The following is an 18,862-nucleotide window of genomic DNA, read 5'->3' as shown; positions in this document are numbered from 1 at the left end:
TTTTTTTCGTATCGGTTTTTATCACATGGTTGGCCTGGTCGTAGTAGAATTTACAATGTATGTTTTATGTAACAGATGCTATGTTGAAAAGCAAAATGAAGAACGCAAGTTTTTCATTTTCCAGAATGCTCAGTTTTGGTCATATTGTTGTAAAAGAAGAAGAAAAAGTGTGTAAAAACTATAACCGAAATACAATTTCTTTAGCCCTCGTGATAATGCAACTTTTGAAAAAAAAAATTGATGGTAGGTGTACTTTGAAAATGTTACTAAAGTTGTTCTAAAGTAATTCGTAAGAAGTTTACTTTAAATGACTATTTTTTAAACAAATCTTCGTACGTCTGGGGTGGCTTCCGTTAGTTGCGGTCAATGAATATTTGACCGAAAAAGGACTGCACAAACAATTTCGTATGCTCTCAAAATCGGAACCCCGCCCCGATGAACTCGTAACGCCCTCTCCGGCTCGGAAAACCCCACAAAAAGGACTCCAGCTGTGCGACTAATGTAAAATCTCAAACGGCAACGTTTTGCTCGCTTGAAAGTGTTTTTTTTTTCTCCTGTAGGTATCAGCTCCTCTATTCGAGGTCAGGAAAGTGCCGGCACATTGCTGTAACTTTGTCTGTCGCTAGCTGGTATCGAGATGTGGTTGTCGAGAAAATTTCACAAGAACAGCGCGTAGGATGATGACAAAATCGGAAGATGAGGACAATATTAATAGTCTCCGGTTCAACGAATGGTGATTTCGAGCGGATGAAATTTGTTTCCCGGTCGTAGAAAATGGACAAATTCATACACAATCAAAGGGGAGATATTTGATTTAAAATAAAAAAAACTTTTCTAATGGAAACGATTTCAAAGCATGTAAGATCATTCAAGAAATCATTAATCTGATTTTTGATGCTCGACCATGTCGGATAGAATGAATCAATATTGATGATTAAAACAAGCCCGACTTACCTCTTGAGGGTATAGTTGTCGTTTCGCAATCCAGCTCATCGGTTCCATCGTTGCAATCTCGTTTCCCGTCGCAGATCAGGGCCTTACTGATGCAGTTGTCTTGATCACAGCTTATCTCGCCTTCAGGACAATCTACGGAAAAGTAAGGATAGAAACCAAATGATAATCCAGAAAAGACAACAACGATTTAAGTTATGCGCATGAAATCTCAAAGCTAACCGACTTCTTATTATGTGTGGGTTACGATCTAATGCGATATTCATTTGCGGTTTAGTACGCTGTAATTATGAATCGATGGCATTTGGTGATCTCCTAGTCAGTAAATCTCGATCGGGAAACGTTCACACGAAACAAACCAGAAAATAAAATGAAATCTTTCAAAGCAGAATGGAACAAAAGCCGTGCATAAATAAATGGTACAAAGCGAAAATGTCAAACGACCGAAATATCAACCAAAAATACAAAATCATATCTAAAACACCCACTCGGACAATCAGCTGGATTCTCATCTTCGCCGTTGGGGCAATCTGGCATGCCGTCGCACTTTTGAACTTCGCAAATGAAAACATCCGTTTTGCCACACCGGAACTTGTCATCCCCGCGGCATCGATCATCAGGACCGGTGGAGGGTTTTGCAGGCACAGGATTAAACATATCGTCATCATCTCCTCCGACAGAATTTGGCACATCTGTAGAATCCTCTTCCTCAACTGACACATGCATTGGTGGTGAATGCATCGGTGGTGAATGCATTGGTGGTGAATGCATTGGCGGTGAATGCATTGGAGGTGAATGCATTGGAGGTGAATGCATTGGAGGTGAATGCATTGGAGGTGAATGCATTGGTGGTGAATGGGCTGGACGAGGAGGTTCCGCATAGTCTGGTTCTAAATTTAAATAAATAAAGCTTAGTCTAAAGTCCTCTTTACTTCACACCGTCTCTAGAATAATTCAAATGGCTTACTCGATGAGGAATTCCGTCTGAATTTCTCTCAGTTTCGGATGTATACGTTTGCCTGTTGGCATCAATATGAGAGTATACATTTCGTTAACCACGAAAATAATCGTATAGCATTTATTGACCCAAAACGAACGGTTTATGAAAAATTTGAGCTAAACCGGCCAATACCCTCATTTTCCAATCTCTACCCTCCAATGTTCAATAAGGTGGGTAGGGAGTGTCTAAAAAATTGGCGCCAAAATGAGTGCATTAACGTCGGGATCTGGCGTTAGTAAAACAAGATTTGGCTAGAAATCGACTTTCTGGAACCTGACTGTGTTTTTTAAAACCAACAGTTTTATATGAGAATCATACTTAAAATGCTCAAAACATTCACTAAGGTAGCTTGGTTTTTTTTTGAATGATTAAAACCGACAAAAACAACTTAACTCATCATATGCCTTTTTTGATATTATCTTCCATCCTTTTCATTTTCATCAAAAAGATTTTTTTTAATTCTCGTCAAAACCTTTCAGTTTCCCAAAAACAGTCGTTCCGGAAATTTGACTTTTGACTTTGTGTTTTCGCCAGTTATTGGAATAATACACGTGAAGTTTTGGCATCAACAGAAATTTCGTGTTGCCAAAATTCCTCAAACAAAGTGAGACCATATCACTTTTTGGTCAACGAAGTTTATGATGATGATGATGGAAACGATTGGAAACAAGTTGTAGCGTTTCCGGCACGTGATAGGATTTGAAACCGTTTTTTGGTTAGCTCTGAACTCTGAACTCCGTGCTTTTGGAGCAGAATCATCAAATCGTCGTTCTAAGCCGATACATGCGAGTGAATTTTTCAAAAAGTTTCGAAAATTTTCAACATTTTTTCAGTTGAAAAAAGGTGTTTATGTTTCTATATGTTCTTGAGAAATATGTTGTGATAAAAGTTTATCATCTACCCAAAGTTTGTAAGTTTGAAACAAAGACAATTAATATCAGACAAACATCAAGGGAAGCCATTTGAATTTCGTAATCCTATGAATAGAGTGAAGGTTGAATTTTCACTAGATGTATGGAGCTGTTAACAGACATCTTAAGAATGTGGCGTTTTCATCTCGTTTAATCAAAGAACCATTCTATTTCTTATGTAATGCCACTGATATTTCTTAGCATCATACTACTAGTGAAAAACCTTTGATAAATTAGTAATTGTGGGCAATGTCTTAAGGATGAAATTTTGAAATGATTTTTCGTATGATGAAAGGCCGATTATAAGAAAAACTTGTCTACCTTCTGCGTAGTCGTCGTCGTCGTCTGATACACCTAGATATAAAAGAAAACAAATTATATACAAATGCAAAACTGAAACATAAGACACGCGTTCAAAACGAAGAACAAAGCTAACAGTTGGAACCCGCCATTACGATGTGACCCGTTTGACGAATCTGTCATAAACATGTAATATTGATTTATAAAACAAAACTTTGAATCGCGAGAATTCTTTCTAAAGACAAAACAGTGCACTCATCAAATTTTTGAAGAGTGATAAGTTTCAAATCTATATCAAGAATCTAGATAAATTAAGAAAATTAACATTTTTCTAAAAAAAAACTTAATAGATCGCGTTACCTAGACAGTCTGAATGGTGTTCAAAATAATCAATACGAGTTCAGTTGAGAACTGTAAAAAGTACAAACAGTTTATATTTCGAATTGCTTGATTTTTGACAAAGTAGCGCCCCTGAATAAAGGATCAAGTACCCTCGAATCAAGGATCATGTTTTCATTAACTTAAAAAAAACACATTTTTTTCCTCTGCAAAAAGTCGAGTATTGTTCTATTTTTTCGGGAATAGAAATAGAATCTGTAAAGACAGCGGGTTGCTAAGTTTTTCAAAACAGTTATGATGAAAATAGGAAAATAGGAAAATTTTCCCCTACACTGTTAGCTTCCATAACCTTTTACTACAATGATATTGTTTTAAAACGTTCATTACAGTTGACATCTCACTGTTATCTATCAACACTTTTACGATAATTTGACTTCTTGGATTTCTTTCATTCCATCTGTAAAATCTCACATATGGGGATTTTTTTTTATTATCTGACAATTTGCGCCGGGGGTCTTCAGATTTTCCCCAAAATTGAAAATTGGGTTCATTTTTGCGACTTAAAAACACTGTAACCCTCAGTTCCATACTTACTCGTTAGCTTCGCCACAATAATATTGTTTTATATATACCTCGTTCTCAATTTCCTTGAACCATTCTAATATCAACTTCCCAGACACTCTTGGGGCGTATAACAGTTATGTACCCATGGGCGTCGGTCGCTCGTACTTTGGACGGACTGAATCAAGGTGGATGGAACTGGTGATCAGGTGTGAACATCCTACATTAAGCCATCTGTCGGTCGCCAGCCGAGTCGTCTCATGGAGACGATTACTGAGCGGGTAGAGCATAAATGTCAATTCTCGGGTTTCTCTTGTTCGCTCTTACAACACTATTAGCTTCGCATATAATATCCGGGCAATCTTCTGTCTTTCTGTCCGTAACTTCCATCGCAATAAGTCGCGTGTGCGAGTATTTTTGTTAATCAAGGTTGAATAATTCAGACATGTGATTGTGGGGAGTTTTTATAATTTCCAGTGTTGTATTTCAGGATAGAGTGAGGATTGCAGTTAAATCCCGTAAAATTACCGTCATTTATCGTGCAAATAGTACGTTAGCTTGAAAAAGGTGTGTAATTGAATAAATAAAAAAACCAATTGTTAAAACATAACCTAATTGTAACCTACAATAGTACAGGATTGTACAACCACCACGTGTACTCTAAACGCCTTTTTATAAGGAAATAAGCAAGCAGAGAAAAAAGGTAATTGTAACTAAATATTATTGTTTCTCTATTCTCCACCATATGAAATCAGTGTACTTGCATAATTCGAATTTATTGTTAATATTGTAACTTCTTAAAAGTGTACTTGCTAAAATTATGTTCACGAAAAATGTAATTGGAGTGAAAAGAAAGCTGACCAAAAGAGGAATTAATGCGTTGGATAGGTCCAAGAAGGGCCTTTTTTGCTCTATTCTTTAAACAAAATACAGGTCCTGGTGCCGTTATTTACCACGTGTGACCTTGTACACCTTCAGCGAGCGCGGTTGCCATTCTGAGCTAACATAACCTCATTCTCACTCATCATACCGGACAGAAAGAATCAAGGGTCGAAAAGGTTGGTTCCAATCCAGAAATACGCCATCTTTGGTACTTAGACCCACAGCCAAGGCCTCCGGAACCACTTTCGACGCCATTTTGTGCGACGTCCGTCTTAAGTCGCCTAGAGGAAAGCTGTCAAGCCGTTTGTCAATGGCTGCAACTACCGTGTGATTCCGTAACATCAAGCTACAACCTCTGCACGTTCTGTCAGCGCACACGCAATTCGTACATCCAAGCAAAAACCAGTATCACGCAAGTACACTCAAATGTGACGTCACGTAAAACTTATAGTTTATTCTTTATGTAATAATATACAATCAAACATGTTAAAAACTTTGGTGGAGTTAGTTTAGAATACGGCCTTGGGGGTGTAAAAGTTTTCCACAATCTCAATTAGTTCCTTTTTTGCTGATAAAATTCATTATATTCCATTATTTTCGCAGTAAGATAGCAGATTGCCTGTAATTTCACATTTTGATTCTAGACAAGTGGTTAAACACCACTGTCGTTTTCGACCAGGTTGTAGGAACCCACGAATTTTCTATGGACCGATAGGCGAAGCGGTTCGCGACCGTTTTGAGTTCCCTTACCCCTGGTTCCTTGGTTGCTAGTAACTCAGCCGATGACAGTTCTTACACTGTGTGAGCGACCCTATGAGATACCACCCACCTCCCATGCAAAACATATTTGTTTTTCCCTTCCCCGAGAGCTAGAGGGTAACAAATTGGCGCCCAACTAATTTTTTTTTTGTAAGACTGAAGTTGCATTCCCTAAGGGGGGAGTAAATCAAAAATAGACATTTTTTATTTGTGTATTTCGTCGTTCTCTAAACGAACGCTTAAATATGGATGCTGATATTGATTTCCAGTACAAAAACATTTTATGTCACCACCTAGAAAGAGATGAAATGGAGTATGAACTGACCATTAGGGCCGTTAAATTCCAGGATTCCGAACCTCGAGGAGCAATTCTTCGAAGGTTAAGAGAACGTCTAAAGGAAGAAAAGGAAAAGAATACATCAGATTTAGATATTCGTAGGTTAGAAAAATCAGTTGACGCAGAAATTAAAATTATCGATAAAAATGTAAATCATATTCGTGGAATTTTAGAAAAAAGAAATAGATTTGATGGGCTCAAAGAAAGCTTGAAAACCCGTCTTATTCATTACCTTGTTCGAGCCAGACGAGTTCAGGAACAGGTAGAGAACGATCAAGATCTGAACGATTTAGATCAAATTTGCTCAGTAATTCGAGACCTATTAGGAACACATTTTTCTCCTTTTCCAATCGTGGAAGCAATTCGTGAAGAAGTCAGCCAGCAGATTGCACAATCCCTGTCGAATCTTAACCTTGTCACCCCCATGGGGAAATCTCTGAATGCTGAAAAAGGTACAAAGAAGAAACGTAATAGAAGATCAAATAAGAAGCGATCCCAGGCGGCTAAGGATAATAGGTCTGAAGGAGAGGAATCTGGCGTAGAAGAGTTTGAGAAACCAGGAAATTCCGGATCACGTCGTGCGCTCAAATCGGTTCGCAGTAGAGCATTAGTGTCCAATCAGCTCAACGTGCCCCCCAATCTCCCATCGTTCTGGAACCCCTACGCGTTTCCTCCATATCCGTATGTTTGGCCACCTCCTGGCCCCGCCGGTGATCAAAATGTTGAAGAAAAAGTTATCCGGAAAATCTCTCTGGAGCCACAACCATCCGAACGAAGAAAGATTAACTACAAACGCGAATCATCTGATTCCGTTTCTTCTGATGATTGGAATAAGTCTGCTGATTCGTCATCCGAGCCTGAAAGGGTTAGATCCCATTCCAGACACCGTCGATATACTCGTCAGAGAAATCGTCCTGTTTCGGAGTGGAATTTGTTCTACGATGGCAAAGATAACGGACAAAGACTTATGAAATTCATCAAGGAGGTCGAATTCTATGCAAAATCCGAACACGTATCGAAACGCGAATTATTTCGTTCAGGTATTTACCTTTTCCGAGACCGCGCAAAATCTTGGTACATGTCGGGAATCGAAAATGAGGACTTTACAAACTGGAACGAGCTAGTAAGAGAACTGAAAAACGAATTTCTCAGTCACGACCATGATCATGTAAACGAAATACGAGCCACGTCGCGGAAACAAGGCGCAAAAGAATCTTTCCAAGAATATTTATCAGAAATGATCAATCTCTTTAACGCGTTGACGAAACCTATTTCCGAACGTAAGAAATTTGAAATCGTGTATCGAAATCTCCGGTCAGAATATAAAGGCCATGTGGTCTCGTCTGATATAGACAACCTCGCGGACCTCAAAAAAATCGGTCGTCGACTAGACGCAGTATACTGGTTCAAATATGTTAATCCTAACCCCGAACAAATCCCTAGAAACCGAACGCAAGTCAACGAAATCAATCGCGGCGCGAAACCCAAACAGAGTTTCCCGGAAGAATCAAAAAAATCGAATAAATCGCGTACCTTCTACCGAACACCGAAAAATGATTACGGTTCTACCGAAGAAGAAATGGAAACAAAAGGGTCCCGTCGCAATTATACGAAACCCTTTAAGTCAGGTGAGAAGAAAAGATCGGATGCTAAAGGTATAGAGGCCTTGTTGGAAGTCTACGTGCCTCCGAAAAAGGGCACATGCTATAATTGTCGCCTTTTGGGCCATTCACCTGCCGATTGCACCCGCCCAAAACACAAATATTGTGAAATCTGTGGTTTCTACGAGGTAGAGACAAAAAACTGTCCATATTGCGCAAAAAACGCTCAATAGACGATCTGGTGGGGCAGGTCTGTCTGAACGAATCCCAAAACCCCCAACATTTCACAAATCTTACCCTAACTTTGTCCAATAACGGCTTCACCCCCGTGGATGAAACGTTATACGATTCAACGGAAACACATGTAGAAGAAGTGTTTGTTCACTTGAAAGGCGACGATCGTCCTTTCGCGCGTATCGCTGTGCTAGGTTGCCCTATTGTCGGCTTGCTCGATAGCGGAGCGCACAGGAGTATCCTAGGCACAGACGCAAATCGCTTTATAAAAAGATTGAAACTCAAGACATACCCATCTAATTTGACAGTTTGTACCGCGAGTGGGCAAGAACTTGCCATTTCCGGTTTTGTCAACTTACCCATGACTTTCAATGGATCCACGAAGATCATTAAAACTCTCATTGTCCCAGATCTAAAACGACGCTTGATATTAGGTACTGATTTCTGGCGGGCGTTTGGAATCGTTCCTCACGTCCAGTCGGTGTCAGTTGAGGAGCTGGTGGGGCTTGAGGAGACCTCAGAGTTAACCCCAGCTCAACTCGCGCAGCTAGAAACCGTTAAGTTACAATTTAAGGTAGCCGTCGAAGGGATGCTAGATTTTACGTCGTTGATTTCCCACCGAATAGAATTAACAGATGAAGCCAAAAAACTACCTCCCGTTAGAATAAACCCCTTTCCTACCTCTCCACAACGTCAGCAGCAAATTAATAATGAGCTAGATAGGATGCTCGAAGCCGGAATAATAGAGAGGTCTTATAGCGATTGGGCCCTCAGATTAGTCCCCGTTGACAAACGGGATGGATCAGTTCGTCTTTGCTTAGACGCTCGAAAACTGAACGAACGGACAGTGAGAGATTCCTACCCACTACCCCATGCAGATCGGATACTAAGTAGACTGGGGCCTTGTAAATATATTTCGACGATAGATTTATCCCAAGCGTTTTTGCAAATCCCCCTTCACCCCAAGTCAAAAAAGTATACCGCATTCTCTGTATTGGGTCGTGGGTCGTTCCAGTTTCGACGAGCCCCGTACGGTGCCGTCAACTGTCCTGCCACTCTTTCGAGATTGATGGATAAAACCCTAGGGGCTGGCGAGCTGGAACCGAACGTTTTTGTGTATCTCGACGATATCATTGTCGTGAGCATAACATTCGAGGAACACTTGCATTTTCTTCGTGAAGTGGCCAAGCGCCTGAGCAAAGCTAACCTATCGATCAATTTAGAGAAGTCACACTTCTGTGTGAATGAAGTACCGTACCTGGGGTACGTGTTGACACAAGACGGCCTTCGACCGAACCCTGACAGAGTCGAAGCAATACTGAATATCATTCAACCCACCACTCTTAGGTCCCTGAGAAGGTTCTTGGGGATGTGCAACTACTATAGAAGGTTTATAGCCAACTATAGCGAAGTTGTACAGCCTCTTACGGATCTTCTCAAGGACAAACCTAAGACTGTTAGGTGGAACGACAAAGCTGAACACGCGTTTGTCACTATTAAGGAACTTCTTATAAGTGCCCCGATTCTCACCAACCCAGATTTTACCAAATCGTTTGAGATTCATTGCGATGCCAGTGACGTGGCTATCGCGGGCGTCCTGACTCAAGACCATGAAGGAGTAGACAAGCCAGTAGCCTATTTTTCGCAAAAACTAGGAGGGGCCCAGCAACGCTATTGTGCCACCGAGAAAGAAGCCTTAGCTGTAATAAACTCGATCCAAAAATTTAGATGTTACATCGAGGGCACAAAGTTCACTGTGTATACAGACGCTTCCGCCCTCACCTACATTTTAAAATCTAGCTGGCGTACTTCATCAAGACTCTGTCGCTGGAGCATAGAACTTCAGCGCCATGACATGATGATCAAGCACCGCCGAGGCGTAGACAACGTGGTGCCTGACATGCTGTCACGGTCGATCGAAGTTCTCTCTGCACCAGTTACAGGTCAAGATTGGTACAGTAAGGTCTACCGAGGGGTACAAGACGATCCTGAACGATACAAGGATTTTGCGATAGAAAAAGGTGTTTTAAAGAAACTTGTTACGACTCAAGATGATTCTCTCGACTACCGTTTCGTTTGGAAGACTTGCGTGCCTTCCGATCATCGCGAAAAAGTTCTCGTAGCTGAGCATGACGATTCGCTACACCTTGGCACAGATAAAACTGTCGCGAACATTAGAAAAAAGTATTATTGGCCAAAGCTGGCACAAGATGTAGCTGCTCATGTTCGACGATGCACTATTTGTCAACAGAGCAAGCCATCCAATCGATCCCAACAACCGGAAGTGGGATCTCAACGTATCACTACTAAACCATTCCAAATCCTTGCATTGGACTTTATCCAATCGTTGCCGAGAAGTAAAGCAGGAAACTCTCACCTTTTGGTCACAATGGACCTATTTTCAAAATACTGCTTACTCTTTCCGGTTCGCAAAATCTCTTCCCAACAAATTTGTCAGATTTTGGAAACCTCTTGGTTCCGACGATATTCCGTGCCGGAATGCATTATTACAGACAATGCATCGTCTTTCCTTTCCAAGGAGTTTAAAGACCTTCTCTCTAAATATGGTATCCAGCATTGGGCAAACTCGAGGCACCACAGCCAGTCCAACCCCGTAGAAAGGCTGAACCGCACCATAAACGCGTGTATTCGAACTTACGTCCGCACTGATCAACGTCTGTGGGATACTCGTGTTCCCCAGATTGAGTACGTGCTCAATACTACACCACACGGTGCTACAGGATACAGCCCATACAAAATCCTTTTCGGACACGAGATAGTTGGCCATGCCGAAGAACATCGTATCGATAAGGACACGATTGACATCCCAGATGATGAACGTATATCTAAAAAAGCAAACATTGATCAGAAAATTTTCGATCTGGTTTATAAAAATCTAAGAAAAAACTTCATTAAAAACTCCCGTTACTACCACACTAGAAACAAAACCTTCGCACCGGTTTATAATATTGGGCAGGCAGTAATGAAACGGAATTTCCGACTCTCTTCCGCCGCAGATCACTACAACGCGAAAATTGGTCCCTGTTACGTCCCGTGCAAAATTTTGGCTAGGATTGGTACCAGCTCGTACGAGCTGGCTGATGAAAAGGGAAAGTCCATAGGGGTTTATTCAGCGGCGGACCTTAAGCCTGTCGATTCCTGAAAAAAAAACAAAAACTTCCACAAAGTAAATTCGCCTTATTTTTGTAATTTTCATTCCACTTATCTAAACGCATTTTGCCCTGAGCAAACCGCGACCCAGCTGTAGCAGGCTTCCTGAAAATAAAAAGAAAACAACAATTGTTTCTCGTCATGCAACTAAGCTTTCCATATATTACTAGGTTCCTTCAAATACTATCAAAATTACTCATTTTAACGACCTTTGGAACTCGCGCGAACCAAGCGTCGATAAAACGACTGGTTTTTCCGATAATAACACTTAAACTCCTTCAAATTAATTCAAACTTACCTTCATTATTAAATCATCAGTTTTCCGGTTTTTGTATTTCTCTTTCCGATTATTTTTGACAGAAGTTTTACTATGGAATTTGCTCGTGTTGGTGAGTGACCGATTAGAACACACTTGTTGAGGAAAACGTTATACACAAATAAATGTTGCTAGTTTCACGGATTCAATTCCAAATCTTTACCAATAATAAAAGTTTGTTTAATTGATTTCATAACATAAATTATATACACTTGTTCACAGAAAATGAACCAAGTTCATTTTCTTCTCGGAGAGAGGGGTAATGTAACCCTCAGTTCCATACTTACTCGTTAGCTTCGCCACAATAATATTGTTTTATATATACCTCGTTCTCAATTTCCTTGAACCATTCTAATATCAACTTCCCAGACACTCTTGGGGCGTATAACAGTTATGTACCCATGGGCGTCGGTCGCTCGTACTTTGGACGGACTGAATCAAGGTGGATGGAACTGGTGATCAGGTGTGAACATCCTACATTAAGCCATCTGTCGGTCGCCAGCCGAGTCGTCTCATGGAGACGATTACTGAGCGGGTAGAGCATAAATGTCAATTCTCGGGTTTCTCTTGTTCGCTCTTACAACACTATTAGCTTCGCATATAATATCCGGGCAATCTTCTGTCTTTCTGTCCGTAACTTCCATCGCAATAAGTCGCGTGTGCGAGTATTTTTGTTAATCAAGGTTGAATAATTCAGACATGTGATTGTGGGGAGTTTTTATAATTTCCAGTGTTGTATTTCAGGATAGAGTGAGGATTGCAGTTAAATCCCGTAAAATTACCGTCATTTATCGTGCAAATAGTACGTTAGCTTGAAAAAGGTGTGTAATTGAATAAATAAAAAAACCAATTGTTAAAACATAACCTAATTGTAACCTACAATAGTACAGGATTGTACAACCACCACGTGTACTCTAAACGCCTTTTTATAAGGAAATAAGCAAGCAGAGAAAAAAGGTAATTGTAACTAAATATTATTGTTTCTCTATTCTCCACCATATGAAATCAGTGTACTTGCATAATTCGAATTTATTGTTAATATTGTAACTTCTTAAAAGTGTACTTGCTAAAATTATGTTCACGAAAAATGTAATTGGAGTGAAAAGAAAGCTGACCAAAAGAGGAATTAATGCGTTGGATAGGTCCAAGAAGGGCCTTTTTTGCTCTATTCTTTAAACAAAATACAGGTCCTGGTGCCGTTATTTACCACGTGTGACCTTGTACACCTTCAGCGAGCGCGGTTGCCATTCTGAGCTAACATAACCTCATTCTCACTCATCATACCGGACAGAAAGAATCAAGGGTCGAAAAGGTTGGTTCCAATCCAGAAATACGCCATCTTTGGTACTTAGACCCACAGCCAAGGCCTCCGGAACCACTTTCGACGCCATTTTGTGCGACGTCCGTCTTAAGTCGCCTAGAGGAAAGCTGTCAAGCCGTTTGTCAATGGCTGCAACTACCGTGTGATTCCGTAACATCAAGCTACAACCTCTGCACGTTCTGTCAGCGCACACGCAATTCGTACATCCAAGCAAAAACCAGTATCACGCAAGTACACTCAAATGTGACGTCACGTAAAACTTATAGTTTATTCTTTATGTAATAATATACAATCAAACATGTTAAAAACTTTGGTGGAGTTAGTTTAGAATACGGCCTTGGGGGTGTAAAAGTTTTCCACAATCTCAATTAGTTCCTTTTTTGCTGATAAAATTCATTATATTCCATTATTTTCGCAGTAAGATAGCAGATTGCCTGTAATTTCACATTTTGATTCTAGACAAGTGGTTAAACACCACTGTCGTTTTCGACCAGGTTGTAGGAACCCACGAATTTTCTATGGACCGATAGGCGAAGCGGTTCGCGACCGTTTTGAGTTCCCTTACCCCTGGTTCCTTGGTTGCTAGTAACTCAGCCGATGACAGTTCTTACACTGTGTGAGCGACCCTATGAGATACCACCCACCTCCCATGCAAAACATATTTGTTTTTCCCTTCCCCGAGAGCTAGAGGGTAACAACACATGTATTTTTTCAGATTTCTAACATTTTAATTTTTTGAGTTAGCTTCGGTTAGATTTTTTTGTCAATAAAAAATAACCATTTTTCAAAGCTACATAACTCTGTTGTTTCTCAACGGAAATTATAAAATAGCACATCAAAATGCATTGAAATTTTATCAGCTTTCCAAATATAATAGTTGAAAAAAATTAAATAATGACCTTCAACATGAAAAGTTGTAAATAAACTTTAAATGGTGTCTAAAAGTATCGTCTGCACCACCGAATATTTTGCAAAAAATATCTTTGTGTAGCTCGATTCATGATGCAACTTTCATCTGAAGACACCAAAGTGGGCCATTAACACCTTGAAGAGTTATGAAAGAAATAATGACAATAAATCTCTTTTTTTGCATCGAAAACAAACAATGGTGGAACAACTGCACTTGCATATGGAGATAGCAAGCACTTCTAACAACATGGAAACAAAAGAACTTACCAAAGCAGGTAAAAAACACAACTTTTTCGTGCTTTGTAGAGTGTTTGCAGCAAAACTGACCTTAAATTTTAACCAAAATTCTGAGTATCGCGTTGTTTAAGTGATATAACTAATAATGGGAATGTTGCTTTTACAACCTGGTCATATACTATATAACTTATTAATTTTTCGATCAAAGATCATTGTGAAGCATAATCAATGCCAATAGTAGAAGGTTCAGTCCCTGTGTTTGGGATCACAAAAATGTGATTAAAAAAATGAAATATAGACGTGCTTTACATAGTTTTTATATCGGGAGCTAAGCACTGGACACCAAAATCCTTTCCCATTGATCAAAAAAGTATGAGAAAGTGGCACAAATGTTGTAGAAATTATCAAAGAGCTCAGTATGGCCAGCCCAGGCTGTAAAATGACGAAAATATGATACTTTTAACGTATTGGTTTTCTACATTCGCCCAGTTTTGAGGTTTATCATACTAGAACGAACATAATTCGTCGTCAGTGTTTTGCTACCTCGATCGCTCACACACGAATCTTCAGTGTTCCACCGTCCATTTTTAATCAAATCTGGGGAATTACGGATGCAAAACTTAGCGCATAAACTTCTAAAAATGACAGTAAAATGTGCATAACTTGTTGTGACCTGGTGCAAAACTGGGTATAAACGAATACATTATTAGATTTTTGGATATAACATGAAGTCAGTTAAGCTGCAATAATCTACCGCCCCTTCTTTCATAACAGTCCCATATACAAAAATAAGCAAGCGAGACAATCAGCTTTTTCTGTTTTGGAATATATTTTTAAATTGTGACCACCACTTTCAGCATAAACGAAAATCGTTTCTAGGTTGTCATAATAAATCGTTAGGCCTGAAATTTTCGAAATTGGGTTATTGGTAAGGTCGAGAGCACCATTTTTATTCATTATGGGACTGTTAATCGACCATATTTGAAACCTTTTTCGAATTTACTAGCATAACAGTCCCATACAAAATATATTTTTCTCACCAAGCTACTTTCTAAGACTTAAATTTGATCATTTTTGAACTTCTAAATGCAATTGTCAGAAAAAGAAACATACTTTTGCAAAAAAATATCATGAATTCCACATTGTAAGTTGAATCTTTTTACGATTTTTGATTGCATCCGATAGTTTTTCGCTCAGGAAGTCATTCCTAAGAAAGTCAAACCTGCCTTCGAAAACTAGTGTGCATCATTCGACATCAAGTGAGTTAAAAAAAAGTTTAAATGATTCAAAGCAATTAACCCAAGACTATTTCGCCGAAAGAAACATTGAAAAGTAACCAAATCCGAGGTATTTCACAAATGGGACTGTTATTCAGGTATATTTCATATAGGACAGCCACGAATTGATATTTTTTTCGAAATTTCTAGAACAAAACCTCTTTTTTTAGTCTTTTATGTTGAAGCCTTATGTTAACCTAAAATGACGAAAATTCATATGGGACTGTTGTGCGAGTGAGGGCAGTCTGAAAAGGACGAAAAAATAGTGCTTTTTACCAGCTTTGATAAGTTCTTTTGTTTCCATGTTGTTAGAAGTGCTTGCTATCTCCATATGTGAGTGCAGTTGTTCCACCATTGTTTGTTTTCGATGCAAAAAAAGAGATTTATTGTCATTATTTCTTTCATAACTCTTCAAGGTGTTAATGGCCCACTTTGGTGTCTTCAGATGAAAGTTGCATCATGAATCGAGCTACACAAAGATATTTTTTGCAAAATATTCGGTGGTGCAGACGGTACTTTTAGACGCCATTTAAAGTTTATTTACAACTTTTCATGTTGAAGGTCATTATTTAATTTTTTTCAACTATTATATTTGGAAAGCTGATAAAATTTCAATGCATTTTGATGTGCTATTTTATAATTTCCGTTGAGAAACAACAGAGTTATGTAGCTTTGAAAAATGGTTATTTTTTATTGACAAAAAAATCTAACCGAAGCTAACTCAAAAAATAAAAATGTTAGAAATCTGAAAAAATACATGTGTTTTTAAGTCGCAAAAATGAACCAAATTTTCAATTTTGGGGATGATCTGAAGACCACCGGCGCAAACCCGTCAGATAATAAAAAAAAATCCCCATATGACTCAATTCATTTCGCAAAAAATCCACTACGAGGTTCCAGAATTTTTACAATGGAGCATGTGTGTAAGCATGGTGGAATCAAAAGTTTTGAGGAGTAAAATGGTTAACCCTTCGATCGAAAACTTTGAATTCTATATTAGGGCGATTCATGGGTCAAAAATGAATCTTAAAATTTCCGTTATGATTGGAAACGTATATTACTTTTCGTATGCAACCTACCTTGCATGACTTTTTATCCTGACCACAGACAAGTTTGCCACGTATTTTCATTATATTTTGAGAGCATCTCAATGAAATTTCAGAAAAATATGTTGAATCATATTTGAGATATGATAGATTTAATGAATAAAATAAAAAAAAAACGTTAAATAACTGAAAGCTGACTATGCTTAACCCTAATCCGCTCTTGAGTGTTAATATGACACTATTGGAAGGTTGAGGGCTTGTAACTTCATTCGGCCGCATCAAATACAACAATTTTTTAGGGGACCCTCAATAAATTTTCGAAATATTTAATTTTACATCATTACTTTTTCATGGACGCACCCTGAAATTCCAAGAAAAAACTTCTTTAATCAGACCTTGAGTGTCAATTTGACGCTCTTCGCTTAAAACTGCTATACCGCTCTTGCTTCTCAACCGATTTTTACAGAACTTTTAGTTTTGGAAACCTCGTGACGTAACTCAAGTATGTTACTTACATATGTTACACTTCAGTTTTCCGTTATCAAAAGAATGAGAAAAAAAATCGGAAAAAACATGTTTCTGTAAAATCACTGCAAATCAGCTAAAGAATGCTCAAAAAATTATCACCTTATGTTGAAAAAAGTTGAAGTTAGAAGCTATACGTTGCATATAAGGATTTTTTGTTAGTTTTAAAATGATTTAAGATCATCATGACCTCAATATGTATTTATAGTAAAAAATGGTGTAAAACCGTTCTTTTCAATCAATGAACCGTCAAAATTGTTCAAGTCACACCAGGTAAATTTTTAAATTGGATTGAAAAGTTGACGTAACTTGGCACATTTTTGCATTTTTAGATTGTCAAAATACGAAACACAGAACTTTTGATGAATTTTCAAAAGTAGCTGTTTTTTTGTCAATTTGCAATTTTTTCAGATTTTCCTTCACTTAAATTTATCTTTGCACTGGATTTTGAGTAAACCAGAAAAATTTCATTCCGATGCTAGTGGTGTAACTAAATAAGCGCTGCAAAACTTTAGAAAAATATGATAAATATAAAACTAAAAGTAAATCCAGAATATTTACGCGGACGCTTGCGTTTTTGTCTGTTTTCGCTCAACCGTCGCTATCGAAAATAGAAAAAGGAGTATAGGTTACGTATAGGTATAGGGAGTATATGAGATAGAAAGGAGTATAGGTTACGCTCAACGCCAAAATACTCAACTGGTACGAACCAACTTATGATTTGGTCGTTTTTGCCGCCTAGTCCCACCCAACTTCGGAACGAACAAGCAGCTGCTAGCGGTAGTTTGCGCTAACTTATGTATGAGTATTTAGAAAGAATTTCACATTTTTATTTTTCATGTTTTTGTAAAGTATCGCAGCGCTTATGAAATTACACCACTAGAATTGGTATGAAAAATGATTTCTGTTGAATATATTTTTTTACGGAAATCTAAAGTTGATATAGGTACTCAAAATGCAGTGCCAAGTTGCATTTTAGTGGAAGAAAATCTGAGAAATTGCAATTGACAAAAAGTTAGAAACACAGCAATCTTTGAAAATTCTTCAAAAAATCTGTGCTTCGAATTTTGACAATCTAAAACAGCAAAAATGTGCCAAATTACGTCAACTTTTCAATCCTCTTTGCAAAGTTTTTGACGGTTCATTGATTGAAAAGTACGGTTTTTACACCACTGTTTTAAATTTTTTGAAGTCATGTTCTTAAAAAACATTAAACAAGTATATCCTTATGTGCAACGTATAGCGTCTAACTTCAGCTTTTTTGGACATAAGATGAAATTTTTTTTTGAGCATTTTATAGGTGATCTGCAGTGATTTTTCCGAAGCATGTTTTTTCGGATTATTTTTCTTAGATGTTGAATAACGTCAAAATCAAGTGTTGTTGGTGAATATTGAGAAATATATTTGAGTTACATCACGAGGTTTCCAAAAATATAAATATTGTAAAAATCGGATGAGAAAAAGAGATATAGCGGTTTTAGTAAGGAGTGTCAAATTGACACACCAGGGACTGTAACGGGTAAAAATTTCAGGGACGGATGGGGGTTAAAGTGCCGTTTTTTGACATTCAAGAGCAACTTACAGATATTGAAGTTATTAATCAAATTCACCAAAGCATTTTGAATAATGCTTAACGAGAATTGAAGACCAGTGTAAGTGTGTGTCCGTTTATCGAATTAAAGTAAGACCAGTAACGAATAAAATTGATGAGACATAACTGAAATCTTTTTCCCAAACGTTTATGGTTGCCACAAAAGAGCTATCTAGTAAATTAAAGATTTTTTATCTTTCGGTCAAAATAAACATATTTCTGTAACTTCCCTGTTGAGATCATCAACATTCTTGGAACAGATGTTACTTTAGATGTGTAAGATTTTTTCGATTTATCTTTAATAGGTCGCGATTCGGCCAGACCGAACTGAAAGCCATAAACTTGATTTCGAGATAATTGAGTTCAAAATTCACAGCCCTACCAATATGTACCATTTCAAAAGATTTCTTACTTTTCCATTTATCCAACAAATTTAGACTCTAATCAAGACATTGAGGCTATACTGGTTGATTTCTGATATCTCATTTAGTAGAAAATCGGATTTGGATATCTATTTGTTTGCACACAGTTCCCTCTGGTCGAACCAAAATGTTAAAAAAACCGCCATGCATATCATAAGACTGAGTAATTTGT

General features: G+C 38.2%; 1 protein-coding gene across 3 annotated transcripts in view; it reads right to left on the bottom strand.

The window, feature by feature from the left end:
• LOC129750802 (basement membrane-specific heparan sulfate proteoglycan core protein-like) overlaps positions 1-18,862 on the bottom strand; it is a 285,122-nt gene that overhangs the window by 176,435 nt on the left and 89,825 nt on the right. For all 3 annotated transcript variants that reach the window (XM_055745877.1, XM_055745878.1, XM_055745879.1), the window contains 3 exons: positions 3,184-3,216; positions 1,440-1,841; positions 955-1,086 (listed from right to left, as the gene is read on the bottom strand). In XM_055745877.1, the coding sequence (XP_055601852.1) occupies positions 955-1,086; positions 1,440-1,841; positions 3,184-3,216 (567 nt within the window). The remainder of the gene's footprint in view (positions 1-954; positions 1,087-1,439; positions 1,842-3,183; positions 3,217-18,862) is intronic.

This window comes from Uranotaenia lowii, chromosome 3 (assembly GCF_029784155.1).
Source record: "Uranotaenia lowii strain MFRU-FL chromosome 3, ASM2978415v1, whole genome shotgun sequence".
Taxonomy (NCBI): domain Eukaryota; kingdom Metazoa; phylum Arthropoda; class Insecta; order Diptera; family Culicidae; genus Uranotaenia; species Uranotaenia lowii.
Note: the sequence above shows the minus strand (reverse complement) of the source record. Positions and strands in the feature narration are given on the sequence as shown.